Genomic DNA, 16,843 nt, shown 5'->3' with positions numbered 1-16,843 from the left:
TTTATTGGCAAATACATAGTTGAGATCAAGGAAACCTGTGAGAATAGTTTGGTTACATTCCCCCCTCTATCGTCATCAACAAGAAGGATTCCGATCTGTAGCTGTACTCCCTAGGCTCCTCACAAGGACGCCGTGTCAAGTAGCCCAAAGGAACCTTGAAAATCGATCCATAGTGCTGGTTTGGCATCGAGACGTAGTGAGCCGCGCCATTCAGACAGTACAGCCACACCACTGGAACCACCAGATTAGGGTCCTTAAGGTGAGATAGATCAACGCACCCTAGATGCACCAGTCCCTCGGGCCAGAGGTCTTTGTGTTTTCCACTGACCCAGAGCAACCTCGGACAACATCTCCAGGCTTCCTCTCCCGTTATGGTAGGAACATGTTGATGATCTTCCTCGTTGTTGGCAGGGCCGCGAGACTTGCCGCCAATTTTGAGACGCGCCATTAGCTGCTGGACGATGGCAGCCAGCCTGGCCTTGCCTCCGGGCGTCACCTAATCCTGAGCAGGAAAACCCATTTCCTCAAACGTCTTAGGAACGCGGAGGACCGGGTGATCAAATGGTTGGCAGGGGTCCTCATCTGCTGCTTGGTGGCCATAATGTGATGATGGCATTGTTGCTGATCTCTGTGTCATGCTTTTACTCTCCTCCTGATCTCGAGTTTTGATAGGTGATTGAGTGGTGACTGTGGTGTGGTAGAGAGGATGAGGAGGAAGAAGTTCCATGCCTCAAAATCGCAAGGTTCAGTCAGGTTTTTATATCCGATTATGAAAGTGAACATAGACTGTGTAAATCTCTAATTTTTATGATGAGTGGAGGATGAATGGTCTGTTCTGTCGGAGACAGATATGATGAGGCAGGGGTTGTACTTTCAGGATAAAGGTGTATATGCAAGAGTAGATGTCCAAAACGATTACTGTACGGAGGAATTTCCGTTGTTACTTCCATGTACATGCTGACTCGATGAGCACAGTCTGTGTGTTCCGAGTCCAAGTGTATGTCTCCAAGCGGCCCCTGGTAGCACAAGGTCAAAGAGGCCGTACCATGAGTACTAGTAGGTACGTGGCATGTCTCCAGTTGGCTGGGGTAAAATGTAGAACCACTCAACTGATTTATTATACGTAGCTGAATTTGTACGCTTGTCCCAATGTTGAACCATTTCCTTCCACTTTAATATGATTGGGCATGCTCGCGCGCACATCACAACTGCCGAGTCCCCTCCTCCACATTCCCAAGCGGGATCTCGGCAGCATGTCCGGCTGCGTCACAACCATCCTCGCTTACACTCTTCCCTCTCATATTTCACTCAAACCATATTCAATCTCATAGTCCAGATTCCGTTCCCTATATAACTCTCCAACCAGCTACATCCCCTTAATTCCAAACCCACAATATTTGATCTCCAAATCTATTGCCCCCATCCACCATGGCCTCGCAATCGCATCAATCCCCCTGGCCAGCCCCCTATCAAGCGGCGATAGCCTTCACAATGGACAACCTAGGTGAAGCTCAAGACGTGCTACAGAACCGTTGGCCACACCCCATCGGCACGCATCCGTCGGTCACCGACCAGCTGCCTCGCATGCTGGGCCTGCTCGACAAGTACGGCCTGCGGGCCACTTACTTTGTCGAAGCCTGGAGTCTCGGAGTGTATTTGGACGCTGTGCAGCAGCTTGTCCGGGCGGGGCACGAGGTGGCGTGGCATGGGTATCAGCATGAGGTATGGAGCGGGCTGGATGAGCTACAGGAAAGGGAGAGCTTTGAGAGGAGCTTCAAGGCGGCGAATGGAGTTGCCGGGGTGGAATATTGCGGTTTCAGGCCGCCTGGGGGCAAGGTAAACGAAAGGACGTGGAGTCTCTTCAAGGAGTATGGCGTAGACTACGTCTCGCCGCTCGGTCAGTTCGGCGTGGGAAAGGAAGGGGTGATCGTGTTGCCATTTGAATGGAGGGCTGTGGACGCGTTCTGGTATATGGAGAAGTTTGCTGGTATCAGAAAGGAGAATGGCGAGAGACAGGAGATCTTGAGCCCGGGGGAGTTCAAGGAGTGGTTGATGGCGAAGATTGTTGAGCTTGTGAGAACCAGCGGGTTCATGTCGATCCTGTTTCATCCATTTCTCCAGACGAGCGATGAGAAGTTCGAGGTGCTGGAGGAGGTTCTGAAAAGGATTAGTGAGGACGGGAAGATATGGGTTGCGCCTTGCAAGGAGATCGCACAATGGGTCATGGAACACCCCGAATCCTTCAATAAAGGCTGATAAAGTAGATAAAATAGTACGCCGTCATCTGTATTAAAAGTCGAGCAGCCTCCATCACTAGTGTATATGCTCATTCGATGCTCCTGATTTGAGCTTGAAGCACACAAGTTCGGAGTCCGTAGTGGTTTGGTGAATATAGTCACAATGCTCCTTATCTATGAGAAGAGAGCAGAGGTAATCTCGAGTCGTTCACAACTTAACTTATAAGGTGCTTAGGTCTTCCAATGATCCACTGGAAACAAAAAAATGCATATCCTTGACACATGATGCCTCTTTTCAGTGTTCTGACCTGCGGAAAGGACCAGGTCCGTGGCCATACAAAGACTTGTAATCTGTACTCCGTACAATACATGTAGGTATGTACTTGTATTGTACAGGCAAATATCATGGATGGATGTGAATCCAGGTCAATCTGTGGCACGTGTGTAATCTGAGACGAATAGCAACTTCGTGACAACTACACTACCTTAAAGGAGGCTACGTGGTGCCATAGAAGTGAGTCCGAGACGCTACATAGATGAACTAAGCTCGCCCTTCATGATGGTATGTTCAGGAGACGGGATCTACAGCCCACCGTGGCGGAGATCCTGGCGAAGTGGGTCCCACTGCGCGTTCTGCCCCTCCCCCTCGCTTGCCTGCCCAGTCAGCTCCCAATTGGGCGCCCTCTGAACAGCACCTGCTGATGAACACAGCCCAACGACAAACCCAAGAGGCGACTATTTCAGCTGCCGTATGTTGCAAGCTGTGAGATACAACTGTCTCTTATTTATCTTCCTCAGTATTGCAGCTTGTCTAATTAGCATCATCCTCTCATCAACAAGTGGTAGCTTCATTCTTAGCTATCTGACCACCACCAGTCCATCACCACCCACAGCACCTTTAACAACCTTAGCAACTATGGGCGGGGGACCAACCACCGGCTACCGCTCCGTAGCGTATTTCGTCAATTGGGCCATCTACGCCCGGAAGCACCGTCCCCAAGACCTGCCCGTCGAGAAGCTCACCCACGTGCTCTATGCTTTCGCCAACGTACGTCCCGACTCCGGCGAGGTATACATGACCGATTCCTGGGCCGACACCGACATCCACTGGGAGGGTGACAGCTGGAATGACACCGGTACAAACCTGTACGGCTGCCTGAAGCAGCTGAACCTGCTCAAGCGCCGCAACCGCAACCTCAAAGTACTGCTATCCATCGGCGGGTGGACCTACAGCAGCAACTTCAGACAGCCTGCCTCCACACCAGAGGGAAGACGCAGGTTCGCATCATCCGCCGTCGAGTTGGTTCGTCCACCCCCTTTCCCACCCTCGCACCACAACAGCTCCTAACCCCATGCGTGACCCACAGCTGAAAACCCTCGGTTTCGACGGCCTGGACATAGACTGGGAGTACCCGCAGAACCCGCAAGAAGCCGCCGACTTCGTCGCACTCCTCGCCGAAGTGCGCGCCGCGCTCGACCACTACGCCCACAGCATCTCCGCGGCCAGCCACACGCACCCGCCCCACTTCGAGCTGACGGTCGCCTGCCCTGCCGGGTGGCACCACTACAGCAAGCTGGACATCCGCGGGATGGACCGGTACCTGGACTTCTGGAACCTGATGGCCTACGACTACGCCGGCTCGTGGGACAGCGTGGCCGGCCACCAGGCGAACCTGTACCCGTGCCGGAGCAACCCGACGTGCACGCCCTTCTCGACCGACGCCGCGGTGCAACACTACACCAGCCACGGTGTGGCGCCGTCCAAGCTCGTGATTGGCATGCCGCTGTACGGGCGGGCCTTCCAGGGCACCGAGGGCCTCGGCAAGCCGTATAACGGTATCGGAGAAGGGACGTGGGAGAACGGCGTGCATGATTACAAGAAGCTGCCGCTGGAAGGCGCCGAGGTGAGAGTGGATGAGGATGCGGGGGCCAGCTACTGCTATCATCCCGAGCGGAAGGTGCTGGTGAGCTACGACACGGTCGACCTGGCCCGGAGGAAGGCCGACTACATAAAGAGACATGGGCTGGGAGGTGGCATGTGGTGGGAGAGCAGTGCTGATAAGGAGGGGTCGGAGAGTCTGATCGGAAATGTGGTGGAGGTGTTTGGCGGACCAAAGTGCCTCGAGTGGCGTGAGAACTGCCTCACATATCCGCACACCAAGTACGACAACCTGCGGAACGGGTTCCCCAATAACTGAGCGAGATGTTAGGACGGGAACTTGGCTGTATAACCTAAGTAGGTAGCAGCCTGCACGGCCTACTCGCACAGCCCGGATCGATGATACGGCTAAGATAATGCCGGTCTTGTCATCGCATCCCAAATTGCATTTCCTTGCCGGTGTGAGCCCCAATTTGTCCCTCCTCTAACGGTACATAAACCCCGATTCGTGAAGATCGTAGCCCATCCCTGACTCATTGCAATCCGTTCCCGTTCCCAGGAGGTTGCCCTGTCCCATCGAAGCTAGCAGCTTATGCGTTCTTCTCGAAGACGTAGGTCAGGTGGCAGCGGCCGCAGTACTGGCGGTCCTGCATGGCAGCCATGAAGACACCGGCACCGCACTGAGGGCAAGAAGTTAGTATTGGTGCAGTCAGTAACAGCATAGATCCAACTCACGGTGTCGTTCGGGCACTCGCGGCGGAGGCGCTCAATCTTGCCATCGCTGTCGACCTTGTAGTACTTGAGCACAGCGAGCTTGGTCTTCTTGCGCTTGTGCTTGATCTTCTTCGGGGTGGTGTAGACCTTCTTTTTCCTCTTCTTGGCACCACCACGCAGGCGGAGCACCAGGTGGAGGGTGCTCTCCTTCTGGATGTTGTAGTCGGAGAGGGTGCGGCCATCCTCGAGCTGCTTGCCGGCGAAGATCAGGCGCTGCTGGTCGGGAGGGATGCCCTCCTTGTCCTGAATCTTGGACTTGACATTGTCGATGGTGTCGCTCGACTCCACCTCAAGGGTGATAGTCTTGCCCGTGAGGGTCTTCACGAAGATCTGCATGATTGCCTACTGAGAAGTGGTAAGGAAGTGTTAGAGGTAAAAGAGAGGAGGCTCTAGTGCAGCTCGGCTGGCGCGATGGTTTAGGCTGTGGAAGAAGTTGACCTCGGAAACTGCACGGAAGGACATCTCCAAGCCGTAAACCGCAGATTCTCGGAGTCGGTCGCGGAGAGCGCAACGGGGACAAGATTGGGTATCATGGTGTATCGAGTGAGAGAATGGGGATAGGAGATGAAGCGCAGCCGGCTCGCAACATCGCGCAGACGTACCTAGACACAAGTGTCTTCCTCAGCAATCTGTAGATGTTGTGAAGATGCGCTTGATGAGAAAAGGATGTAGGAATTTGCGTTAGGACTTCGAAGTTGAACTTTTGGTCGGCGGCCCCACACTGCCCGCTGTGGATCAGCTGACCGTGTGTGCGTGTTAGGGCTTCTCTCAGATTGCCCTGCGCGTGCTGAATGAAGTCGGGTGAGTGGGGAATGGTGGGGCGACATCGCAAGCTCTCAGGTTTTCGAGGGCCAGCCGAATTTCTGAATCCGCCGTCCTTCTCCCACACAATCTCTTGAGAACCAGTGCACTCAAGACACCGACAAAATGGTCAAGAAGAGAAAGAACAACGGCCGCAACAAGAAGGGTGAGCATTTATTACCATCCACTGCCCTCCGTTTGCAAACTTGCTGACTGACAATTTCGCAGGCCGCGGCCACGTCAAGCCCATCCGGTGCTCCAACTGCTCGCGATGCACCCCCAAGGATAAGGCCATCAAGCGGTTCACCATCCGCAACATGGTCGAGTCTGCAGCTATCCGTACGTGTCTTCGAGAACCGCGCCGCCGACCGTGACTCCTCACGCCCGCCCTGGCACCCTCCTCAGTTGCGGATTTTGCTAACTGCGCACGCTTCCAGGTGATATCTCGGACGCTTCGGTGTTCTCCGAGTACACGGTTCCCAAGATGTACCTCAAGCTGCAGTACTGTGTCTCTTGCGCGATCCACGGCAAGATTGTCCGGTACGTTTGTCCGCGTGGCGGGGACAACCACGTCGGCCGTTTCGGCGACGTGGGCGGCTGAGAAGATCCTTGGTCGAACCTCTCCGCCATTTAGTTACCCCGATACCCCCGATCCAAGAACAGGAGTCGCTGACAGAGATGCCGCAGTGTTCGCTCCCGCGAGGGCCGCCGCAACCGTGCTCCTCCCCCGCGCGTCCGCTACAACAAGGATGGCAAGAAGGTGGTCCCCACCCAGGGCCCTAAGACCGCTTAAGGGGTTCTCCATGTTCTTGCTCTTGGCGTTCTGGGTTGGTGGCATTCGGCCTTAGAGACGTGGTCATGATGATCCAAATATAATGAGATCATGATTCGGTCTTGCATGACAGATCCGGCAACCACGAATCGGGGATTTAGGGTCCCTTTCGGCCCGCGGGCCATCATATAGCCATAGTCATCAATTCAGAGCATGTGTTGTGAGGACGAAGGGTCTTCGGTTCCTTTCGATTCGTTATCCGTGTTCTATGGTTGTGACAGGCTCCTGTTCGGTGGCGATCGATTTGCAGTCTCTTGAGCGCAATTCGCTCCACGCCAGTCTTGGACCCTTGTCTATAGACAACCCAGGCAGTTGCCGGCCGCCGTAGCCAAACCGTTAAGCCCACTATGCATTGATATCACCCCGGGTCGTACTCGTTGGCGCGGTTCAAAGGCTCCCGACACGCCGACGCTACCCATGTGCTGCATACTGCGTTAATGGACGCTTATACTGTCTGTGATGCAGGCTGCACCACTCCGGGCCATGAGGTCCAAATTCAGGTCAATCAGACAACACTGTTTGAAAGTCACATCATAAGTCCCTAGCGAAGTCATGATGATCGCCTTACGCCACTTGACGTCTGCTGTTCGCTTGTAAGTGAGATTCAATCTCGCCGCCTTTCAAAGAAAAGTGAGCCCGAGACCTGACGGTGCCTTTGCGCTCGAGGCCGTTCAACTTTGAAGGAGCGCGTGATGCTCCGAACAGGGGCCCTCTCTCTGTCAACATTGATCCTCACTTGGCAATCGCCAAGTGACGGGCCTTTATTACGGATACATCCTACTCTTACATACGATACAATGGGAAACTAATAATAAGGTACGGATACTGTGTACACAACAGAGAATCCTGACCTCATAGGCTCACACCCTGAATCTCCGACGGCTGAAGCGATGAACAAGCGGATCTTTACCATCCCTGAAGGTCTGCGGGCTCACCGGTCGCCTCCACAATCCTTTCCCCAAGCCTTTATTTCGAATTAAGCGACGTTTGGTGGCATTATGCGCCGTCAGCGCCGTGGCGTCGCCCAGGAAACCCGGGTGAGGAGATCACGACTCACACTAAACATGTCTCCTGAAAGATATCCGGAGCTGCTTCTGCCCGTCTCCAGTCTCGACTGTCGACAAGCCCCCAATGGGCCATGGCATCACCCCGCATCGAAACAGCGTTGTGGTCACCCCATGGACTGACCCCGGCTTGCCTAGCAGGCACATATCGACGCTAGCATAGCCAAGACACGGTTCCAAGTTGGGAATTTTTGCGCCGGATTTTGAAACCCAGCTCGCCCCACCGCTATCGAAGTCGCTGTTTGGTCATTCGCATTCTCCGGACTTGCAGCCGGGGAAGGCGGAAGAGCGGAGCCCCCGTCCGGCGCGTTGCCGTTCTGGGCAAGTGACCTTGGCGCGCATCGAGGATCCCCAGCTAGTACTTGAAGTTTTGCCGCCCGCTTCTCGTCTGTTGCCCTCATCCCGTGTCAGGGCCGTCGAGGTCCCCTTTCCACCATTTTTGATGTGGTGGCCCGCTCTCTAAATTCAATGCGACGACGACCCCGACGTGCCGGACCTTCGTTAACAACATGAGCTCGGCGGACGTCGGCATCATGGGCGCGGCCCCGCCGCCCGACGGCATAACGCCGAACTTCGAGAACCCGGAATGGATCGGCTACCGGCTCATCATTGTCTCTACCGTGTTTCCTGCGGTTGCGCTGTGTTTCCTCCTGCCGCGTCTGTATTCGGCGGCATTCATCATTCGGAAATGGCACCCCGACGACTGTAAGGTTTCCCACGGCGACGGAATAGTTTGGTACGGATCGAGACTGACCTAGTGATTTCTCGCTGGCAGATTTGATATGTGTGGGCTTTGTGTGTCAACGAAATTCCAGCTCTAGACGAGCATTGCCAAGCTGACCTAGGGTCATGATATCTAGGCATTCGCTCTGGCAAACTCCATCATCTGTATCACGCGTGAGTCTCTGATCTGCCGGGGCACGCCGTCTTAAGGAGTCATGATCGCTGACCCCCTGTTCTCCCCAGAGTCCACCATGGGCATGGGTTACCATATTTATGATGTGTCTTTCGAGAATTTCAAAGCAACTATGAAAGTGAGGACGGCACACTCCCTCCAATGGCGACATCGTCATGTCTAACAAACAAACAAACAACAACAGCTTGGCATGATAGGCGGCGCCATGACATACAATCTCTGCACTCTCTTCGTCAAGCTGTCCATCCTCTCCTTCTACCTGCGCTTCTCGATCGACAGGGCTTTCCGCATGGCCGTCTACGTCGTCATGTTCATCGCCGTGGGCTACACCGTGCCCAACGCCCTGCTGTTCGCCTGGATCTGCAAGCCCGTGGCCTTCTACTGGGACGGGTCGATCGCTGGAGGCACATGCATCAACCAACAGGCCGTCTTTGACTCGGCCAACATCTTGAACATGTCGACGGATTTCTTGATCCTGCTGCTTCCCATCTGGATGCTCAAACCGCTGCGCGCGCCACTGCTCAAGAAGATTGGCATCTCCCTCGTGCTCATGGCCGGAGGCTTGTACGTCCCTCGGCCCCTGCTCCCCCGATCACCAAAAAACTTCTTCTCACTAACAGATTCTGCAGCGTCTGCGGCGTAAGCACCATGCGCATGGTGACGGCCAAGACCGGCGCCAACAACCCTGACATAACTTGGCACTACCCGGTGAACCTAATCTGGTGGTACGTAGTAAATACCCAGGCCACCTCTCCTCCTTAAGATATCCTTCTTTGTTCCCTTCCCCGTGCTAACAACGAAACCCCTCCCAAAAAAAGCCTGGTCGAAGAGTACATCGGCATAGTCTGCGCCTGCCTGCCTTGTCTCAAAGCCTTCTCCAAGCGCTTCTTCCCCAACCTCTTTCTCTTCGACCCAGCCTTCGAACGGCGTGTCAACGAATCCTTCCCCTTCTCATCCTTCCGCCTCAACACCATCACCGCCACCAACAACGGTAACAACAACAACAACGGCGACGACAACAGCAACAACAACAACAGCAATGACGTGGGCGGGCGCCGGGCATGGTGGCGCATGCGGAGATCTCCCGGAGGGTCCGGGTCCGGGAGTGGGACGCTGGGGGGAGGCGGTTCGGGTTCGGCGGTGGCCGTTGTCGGTGTTGTGGGTGATCCACAAAAGGAGAAAGAGCCGGGTACGGAAAGGGATGGTGGTGGTGGTGGTAGTAGGAGTAGTAGTAGTAGTAGTAGTAGTAGTAGTAGTAGTAGTAGTAGTAGTAGTAGTAGTAGTGGCGGCGATGTGGAAGCGCAAGAGGGAGGTCGGGATAGGATAGAGAGTGGTAGTGGGGTCGGGAGTTCGCTGGGCGATAGTACCAAGACGCTGGCGGAAGTTGGGGTGGAGGAGAAGGGTAATTGAGGAGGGATGTAAGGCAACTTGGAGCTTGATTCATGAGGGCTGAGGCTCTGGGCTGGTACGGGCGGTTGGGTGGGTTATAATTATCTTGGAATTGGTGTATTTGGTCGGGTTCTGGATGGCAAGCAAATGGCACCACGGAAAGGTACAGACAGTTATGGGCGGATATTGGGAGGATTATAATGATGGCCATCTAGCTTATTCCTTGGGCGGGGATACCACAAATCGACTTGTTAGCCAGTTGTCCAGATCCCGTTCGGCATGACGCAGTTTCCGCAAGGAGGAGAGTCCTGCAGGTCTCGGATCTGTAAATCAGGGTGATATTGCCAACAATGTCTTCTCAGCTCTCGAGTATGTCCATACAGCAAATGACACAACCGTAGCCAGTCACGCCCCCCAGCCGAACGCCTCGCTGCACGCCCATGTAAAACGAAACCCCTCCTCAAAACACAGCAAAATCTGACAGCGCGTCGATCTTTGACTGAGAATATCAGCCAGATCCATCTAGTTGCCCCCAATTTTCCCAATGTCATGTTCCACACAACCAAGAATGGCCCATATTCCCCATAAAGATCCTCCCTGGTCATCGACAGATCTATGTGGCCAATATGTCGAGAAGTCTCTCTTTCTCCAAACGACTGACGGTTGGAGCTTCTGCTCGGGTCAGAAACTCACCAATCACGTCGGTTATCCGGTTGAGACGCTGGCGGTGGGCTTGGTGTTGCACTTCTCTCAACACATCCTTCGGCACGCGAAGACGCTCTTCAGTATCCAGGTACCGCCGAAGCACCCAGCGAACCAGCTCCACGTCTTGAGTTGATGCACTTCGGGTCTTGGCCATTTCAAGTAGTGCCATTCGCAGCATTCGGACAAGTGTCGCCGGGGGAAGCTCGTTGACAGACCGCGCCTTCTCAAGCAGCTCGCAATACCGCAAGTTGCCTGGCAGACACCCTATCACCAAAAGGCAGTTCCAGTTCCACTCGCTCGTTTCTGCCGCAGCGCCGTGATTCAGAAACATGTCCACAATGCGAAGCCATGCCTCCCAGTCAGGAAAATCGTCGCCGAGAACGCCATAGGGACTTTTTCTCGGTCTCATTTCGTAGAGAGTACGTAGGACCGATTCACCGAAACGGTCCTCTAGTGAAGCCCCAGCCTTGAGAAGTTCTTGAACAGTCTCGATATTGCCCCCTGGGAGCAGAGCTTGCTTGACAGCTAGCATCAGCGGCAGCTCTCGCAGCTCAGCGCTCCGTTCACCGATTACTAAGTCAGGCTCTGCCCCGCGGGTGATAAGAAGCTTCACCATCTTGACGAAGCCGCAACTTGCAGCGAGCTGAAGAGGGGTACGTGTAAATCTGAGCTGCGTGTGCCTGTCTGTGAAGATGGGCATTGTAGAGTTCATGGTGACTTCGGCCCGGTTGGGGTCCGCTCCCAGGTCCAAGAGCCTCTTAGCTAGTGAGAGCCTATGTGGTTCAGACCCCTTGATCTCTTGCAACATAATCGCTTCGCGCACCTGACGGCTGAGGTCTTGTGGGGTTAGACGAAAAAGCCGATCCTGCTGGTCGCGGAGGGAGGGTAGGTTGCATCCGGAGCGTGGCCGTAAGAAACAGAGGGCGGCTAAGTACCTCGTGTAGTGCAGCACAGGGCTCCCGATTGTGTAATTGTTCAGTGGCCGGCAGTAATTCAGTAGCCAGCGAGCATCATCATACCTGTACTGCATGCACAGGAGTCGTAAAGGGTCGGAAATGAGCACTCTCGGGGGCTGATCCTCATGATCCGGAGTCAAGCCTTGAAAGTAGCTGGTTTGGCCCTGAGACAACAACCTCGCGCCACCCTTCTTCAACAGGAGCTTCCCGATCGTTTGAATATGGCCGGATGCTGCGGCATACAGTAAGGCAGTTCGGTCATGGCGGTCGGTTAGATAATGATTGCAGAATTGGCTTCTGGGCGTGGCCGGCTTGGCAAGAAAAAGCTTGCACATCTTGACAGAACCAAGCCAAGCTGCGCTCTGAATGGCCGTCATGTCAAGACGCCCATTCCGTTGCAGAGGGGATGGTTGGCGAACAAGGGTGCCGACGCGTTCCGTTGCGCCGTTCGACATGAGCACTTCCGCGATCTGCTCGTGACCAGAGCAGATAGCCACGTGCAGCGGCGTCCAGAATGGCCGGAGTTGTGTCGGGTTGACGGACAGGTTGGGGTCGTCCTCTTGGCCGATATCTGGATAAAGACAGTCGCACAAGCCCGAACACTGGGCGTTGACATCTGCGCCGTGCTGCAGAAGCATGTGAACTGCTACTTCGTCCCCGTGCTGCACAGCGACGTGGAGGGGTGTCCATGTCCAGAACGGGCGTAGGTCTTCATAATTCCCCGCAATCTTGAATGTCTGAGCAGAGAACGCCTGATGATAGAGGTGAGGGGGCAAAATTTCCCAGATTTGTTCCAACGGAAATCGGATATCCCAGTCCTCTTTCACCTGTTCGCGCTCGAGATGGATACGCGCCCGCGTTCGTGCACTCCGGCAGTACTCATCTCTGAATATTTCGGCGGCCAGCGTACGGTCATCACGGGGTCTCAGCATGCCCCGTCGACCCTGGGCGGAAAGGAGATCCATCAACCTGCTTCTGAGAAGGGAAGACAGATAAAGGAAATTGGGGTTAACACCTCGCTCCAATAGGGACTGTAGAATCCGATGGTGACCGACTTCCACAGCCCACAGAAGGACCTCTTTGCACCTCAACGCATTTTTGAAGAGCGTCCTCCACAGAACTGGTGTGGCGACAACTGCCAGGCGGCGGTTTGTTCGGCAGAGGGCGGACAAGTCGCACTCATCCAGGTACCCTGCGATGTGACACAGAGTTTCGGTAGGGAGCTTCATCAAAAACGGTCGAGTAATAGGGGAGTCTGCCATTTCCTCACATGCGGTGTTCTGTCGCTTGGACCGGGACATCCTCCGAGAAGAGAGAATGAAGCGGCGTTTGTTGGCATGAAGTGATGCTGTAGAAATGCTGAGATTAGTGTGGCTTAAGAGAATTCCAACCGAAAGCTACATGTTTGGATCGAAGCGAAGAAAAAAATTTAATGATGTGATTACCTTCTGGCATCTTTGAGCCCGGACAGGTCGGTTATGGGAACTCGGTCGGTTGGCGGTTATCGTATGGTATAGTCGAGCTACAAGAATATTTATGTGGGCTTAGATCGACTTGCAACTGCAAAACCCTCCACTATATCAGCTGCAGTACTCATCAAAGAGGAAACCTACCTCCATTGAGGCGGCCACTTACCGACTTTGTTGCGAAGTTCCCAGCACCGCGGCATGAACCGACTGGACGAGATGTTGGCGCGTCGAACGATCCTGTAGATAAGATACCTAACCAGACCAAGTGATGGGACGACACTTGGATCGCTCTGAAAGGATGGACCATCGATTAACATTCGTGTTGATTGTGTTAAGAGCGTTTGTCAAACAATCAAAGCCGTGCAAAAAGTTGGATCAGGCGGTCATGATGTGCAATAGAACAATGATAGGTGATCACGGAAGTCGAGTTGGTGAGAAGAGTCGAGAAATCGCCACTGTAGGACCGGAAAAAGAATTTGGATGTGACGCACATGATAACAACCTATGGTCATGATCCCCGCCGAGAAGCTTGGTTGCCTGAGCGTTCTGACCTACGTAGCAAAGTTGGGGAAGGAACGATGTCATAGCAGATACCAGGTTATCAGGCGTGGCCCACGGAGGAGGTATTGTATCATCAAAGGCGACTGGGGACTTGAAGCGCCGTTGACGAGCTTCAAGGATGGCCGTTGAAGATCCCGTGGGTGAGGTGGTCCAAGAATAGAAGGTCTTGCCGGTTTTGCAAAAACTCCATGGCTCAGGTACATCGTTATCTGTTCATACAGAAAGCGGAGAGACCGGCAATGAATTTGGAAGGAGGTAGGTAGCTAGCGGCACCAGACCTTTCCATTCTATCTACTAGTACTTTCTCACAACTATCTTAGTCATCTCGAGGGAGATGGAGTAAATCAATCGAGTATTGGTTGTTGACTAAATTCATGATCATATTATACGGCACGGTTTCTCATAGAGTTTTCTGTATCCATGAGAGCTCGAGGGAAAGGTGCGAATCGTCCAGCTTTGGACGGCGTCATGTTGCCCACTTGTCGGGAGAACTCCGAGAGCGCGTGCTCAACGAAACATCTCCATGGTACAGGACCTATACAGTAAAATATCGATTATACAGCAACTAGGTGGAATGTCTGACGAACGGAGCCCTAGGCATCGCGTACAACAGCCTCGTGTTTCAACTCATGAGCACCAGCAGCTTCAGAAGGGTTGTCAGCGGTCTGATTAGATTGGATCATAGCCGGTAGCGCAATTGTCCGCGTCATGATACCTGATTTAGCAGTGTCAAATATTGGACGGCGACCAGTGCGGACAGGTTGGGGCAAGTGGCTAGGACTTTATCTCTGGAAACCGTCCTTTGTACTTGTGTAGATGCGAAGGACGTGCTTTTCTAATTTCTTAAGCTGGGGTTCCCCGACAAAAGGGGACTGGGCGCGTGCTTAGTCACGTGAGTCTAAGCTGAGTGGGTCCGTGCTTGTGAAGCTGCTCCGTGCAACCCACCTCAAGCATCGACCAGGCTTCAATAATTTTTGGGCGGGGCAGGCCGCAGGACACAAGGCGACGCCCGATACCGAGACGACCGCTCCACCACCACATACCCTCTTCCTCTTGCCATAACTGCGCCTTGAGCTTGTACACAACTTGCAAGAACCGTTTTCAAGCTCCATAATGTCGTTCGGGGGGCAGACACCGACGATTATCGTCCTGAAAGAGGGTTAGGGATCCCTCCTTGCTGACACACCACGCTGGCTCGCACTGACTTGACATCCATAGGCACCGACACCTCGCAGGGCAAAGGGCAGATTATCTCTAACATCAACGCCTGCTTAGCGGTTCAGGCCACGATCAAGTCGACACTCGGTCCCTATGGCGGCGACTTATTAATGGTGGATGCGAATGGCAAGCAAACCATTACTAACGATGGGGCCACCGTCATGAAGGTATGCATAGAAATCTGTCCGCCCTGAGATGTCGAGACAGGTCCTGACTCTAGGAAGCTCTTGGACATTGTCCACCCGGCTGCCCGAATTCTCGTCGACATTGCCCGGTCGCAAGATGCGGAAGTGGGCGACGGAACAACCTCGGTGGTCGTCTTGGCTGGCGAGATCTTGAAGGAGATCAAGGAGCATGTGGAGGCCGGTGTCAGCTCACAGATCATCATCAAGGGGCTGAGGAGAGCTTCAGCTATGGCGGTTAACAAGATCAAGGAGATCCAAATCAGCACAGACGAGGCTAACAAGAGGGATACGCTGGGGAAGTTGGCTGCGACCGCCATGACGAGCAAGCTCATCAAGCGCAACACCGACTTCTTCACAAAAAGTGAGCGTTCTCCAATCTGACAGAACGGCATGCCAAACTAACTGCTCTTAGTGGTCGTCGACGCCGTCCTTTCCCTTGACCAAGAAGATCTCAACGAGAAGTTAATAGGCATTAAGAAGATCCCCGGTGGCTCGCTGACAGAGTCACTCTTTGTCAACGGCGTGGCTTTCAAGAAGACCTTTTCATACGCCGGCTTCGAGCAGCAACCCAAATCGTTCAAGAAGCCAAAGATTGTGTGCCTCAACGTCGAGCTCGAACTGAAGGCCGAGAAGGACAACGCCGAGGTCCGCGTCGAGCAGGTGTCTGAGTACCAGGCGATTGTCGATGCCGAGTGGCAAATCATCTACAAGAAGCTAGAGGCTATTTACAAGACAGGCGCCAAGGTGGTCCTGTCCAAGCTGCCCATTGGTGACCTGGCGACGCAGTACTTTGCCGACCGCGACATCTTCTGCGCCGGCCGCGTCTCCGCCGACGACATGGAGCGCGTTGTCCAGGCCACAGGCGCCACCATTCAGAGCACCTGCTCCGACATCCACCCGGACCACCTGGGCACGTGCGGCAGCTTCGAGGAGCGTCAAATTGGCGGCGAGCGCTTCAACTTCTTCGAGGACTGTCCGGAGGCCAAGACATGCACCTTGGTGCTGCGCGGTGGTGCCGAGCAGTTCATTGCCGAGGTCGAGCGGTCGCTGCACGACGCCATCATGATCGTTAAGCGCGCCATCCGCAACAAGACCATCGTTGGCGGCGGTGGCGCCACCGAGATGGAGGTGTCGGCGTACCTACACCGGTTCGCCGATCAGGACGTCCGCAACAAGCAGCAGGCCATCATCAAGAGCTTTGCAAAGGCTCTGGAGATTATTCCGCGACAGCTTTGTGACAACGCGGGCTTCGACGCGACCGACATCCTCAACAGGCTGCGCGTCGAGCACCGGCGGGGTAACACTTGGGCGGGTGTAGACTTCCTGAACGAGGGGGTCGCCGACATGATGGAGCGCTTCGTGTGGGAGCCGGCCTTGGTGAAGGTCAACGCCATTCAGGCGGCGACTGAGGCCGCTTGCCTTATTCTAGGAGTCGATGAGACGATCCGCAATGAGGAGAGCCAGACGCCACAAGCGCCGGGGAAGCCCTTGCCCCCTGGAACGGCCCAGCGGGCGCTTCGTGGGCGCGGTCGGGGCATGCCCAGGCGGTGAGCGTCGTAGCTCGTTAATAATAGCATAATGAAAATGCTTGCCGACCGATCCATGGGTAGCTAATCACGTCCAAGACCGTGTAACAGGTGGTCCGTCTTATGCCGGAGCAATTTGATTCGAGAACGTATTAGGCTCCGTCAATCGGGCGCTGTATTAGCGGACGCTTTACTTGGAACGACACTTAGGTATATCCTCAACGCAACCTCTCCCCTCGCCCGCTTTTCCCTGCTCTCCATCCCTCGAGATGCATCCCCGTAATGATACAATATCCTCGTCCCACCCGCATCCCTCAACTCACCCTCAACT

General features: G+C 54.4%; 7 protein-coding genes across 7 annotated transcripts; 5 read left to right on the top strand and 2 right to left on the bottom strand.

Moving 5' to 3' along the window:
• Positions 1–1,236: 1,236 nt before the first annotated feature.
• Positions 1,237–2,354, top strand: B0T15DRAFT_216826 (uncharacterized protein). Its single transcript, XM_062862745.1, has one exon. The coding sequence runs from the start codon at positions 1,429–1,431 to the stop codon at positions 2,254–2,256; it is 828 nt and encodes a 275-aa protein (XP_062721817.1). The 5' UTR covers positions 1,237–1,428; the 3' UTR covers positions 2,257–2,354.
• Positions 2,355–3,153: 799 nt separating this feature from the next.
• Positions 3,154–4,435, top strand: B0T15DRAFT_494161 (glycoside hydrolase family 18 protein; the record flags this gene model as incomplete). The annotated part of the gene is made up of 2 exons (XM_062866997.1): positions 3,154–3,540; positions 3,605–4,435. 2 exons carry the CDS (start codon positions 3,154–3,156, stop codon positions 4,433–4,435), a joined length of 1,218 nt encoding a protein of 405 aa, XP_062721816.1.
• A 271-nt stretch (positions 4,436–4,706) lies between these two features.
• B0T15DRAFT_494160 (ubiquitin-domain-containing protein) lies at positions 4,707–5,226 on the bottom strand (the record flags this gene model as incomplete). Its single annotated transcript, XM_062866996.1, has 2 exons — positions 4,707–4,796; positions 4,852–5,226. The coding sequence occupies 2 exons, from the start codon at positions 5,224–5,226 to the stop codon at positions 4,707–4,709; spliced, it is 465 nt and encodes a 154-aa protein (XP_062721815.1).
• Positions 5,227–5,752: 526 nt separating this feature from the next.
• Positions 5,753–6,888, top strand: B0T15DRAFT_534127 (ribosomal protein S26e). Its single transcript, XM_062869419.1, has 4 exons — positions 5,753–5,857; positions 5,920–6,030; positions 6,129–6,231; positions 6,379–6,888. The coding sequence occupies exons 1-4, from the start codon at positions 5,818–5,820 to the stop codon at positions 6,482–6,484; spliced, it is 360 nt and encodes a 119-aa protein (XP_062721814.1). The 5' UTR covers positions 5,753–5,817; the 3' UTR covers positions 6,485–6,888.
• Positions 6,889–8,096: 1,208 nt separating this feature from the next.
• On the top strand, positions 8,097–10,243 carry B0T15DRAFT_556739 (uncharacterized protein; the record flags this gene model as incomplete). The annotated part of the gene is made up of 7 exons (XM_062870429.1): positions 8,097–8,292; positions 8,363–8,382; positions 8,448–8,484; positions 8,554–8,621; positions 8,688–9,067; positions 9,133–9,228; positions 9,322–10,243. The coding sequence occupies 7 exons, from the start codon at positions 8,097–8,099 to the stop codon at positions 9,911–9,913; spliced, it is 1,389 nt and encodes a 462-aa protein (XP_062721813.1). The 3' UTR covers positions 9,914–10,243.
• Positions 10,244–10,250: 7 nt separating this feature from the next.
• Positions 10,251–12,234, bottom strand: B0T15DRAFT_534115 (ankyrin repeat-containing domain protein). Its single transcript, XM_062869418.1, has 2 exons — positions 11,753–12,234; positions 10,251–11,728 (listed from the first exon to the last, which is right to left on the bottom strand). The coding sequence occupies exons 1-2, from the start codon at positions 12,189–12,191 to the stop codon at positions 10,506–10,508; spliced, it is 1,662 nt and encodes a 553-aa protein (XP_062721812.1). The 5' UTR covers positions 12,192–12,234; the 3' UTR covers positions 10,251–10,505.
• Positions 12,235–14,696: 2,462 nt separating this feature from the next.
• Positions 14,697–16,537, top strand: B0T15DRAFT_511886 (chaperonin Cpn60/TCP-1 family; the record flags this gene model as incomplete). The annotated part of the gene is made up of 4 exons (XM_062867944.1): positions 14,697–14,742; positions 14,802–14,968; positions 15,026–15,347; positions 15,399–16,537. 4 exons carry the CDS (start codon positions 14,697–14,699, stop codon positions 16,535–16,537), a joined length of 1,674 nt encoding a protein of 557 aa, XP_062721811.1.
• Positions 16,538–16,843: the final 306 nt, after the last annotated feature.

Source organism: Chaetomium strumarium (genome assembly GCF_033439665.1).
Source record: "Chaetomium strumarium strain CBS 333.67 chromosome Unknown B0T15scaffold_4, whole genome shotgun sequence".
Taxonomy (NCBI): domain Eukaryota; kingdom Fungi; phylum Ascomycota; class Sordariomycetes; order Sordariales; family Chaetomiaceae; genus Chaetomium; species Chaetomium strumarium.
This window is presented reverse-complemented; position numbering and strand designations above follow the sequence as displayed.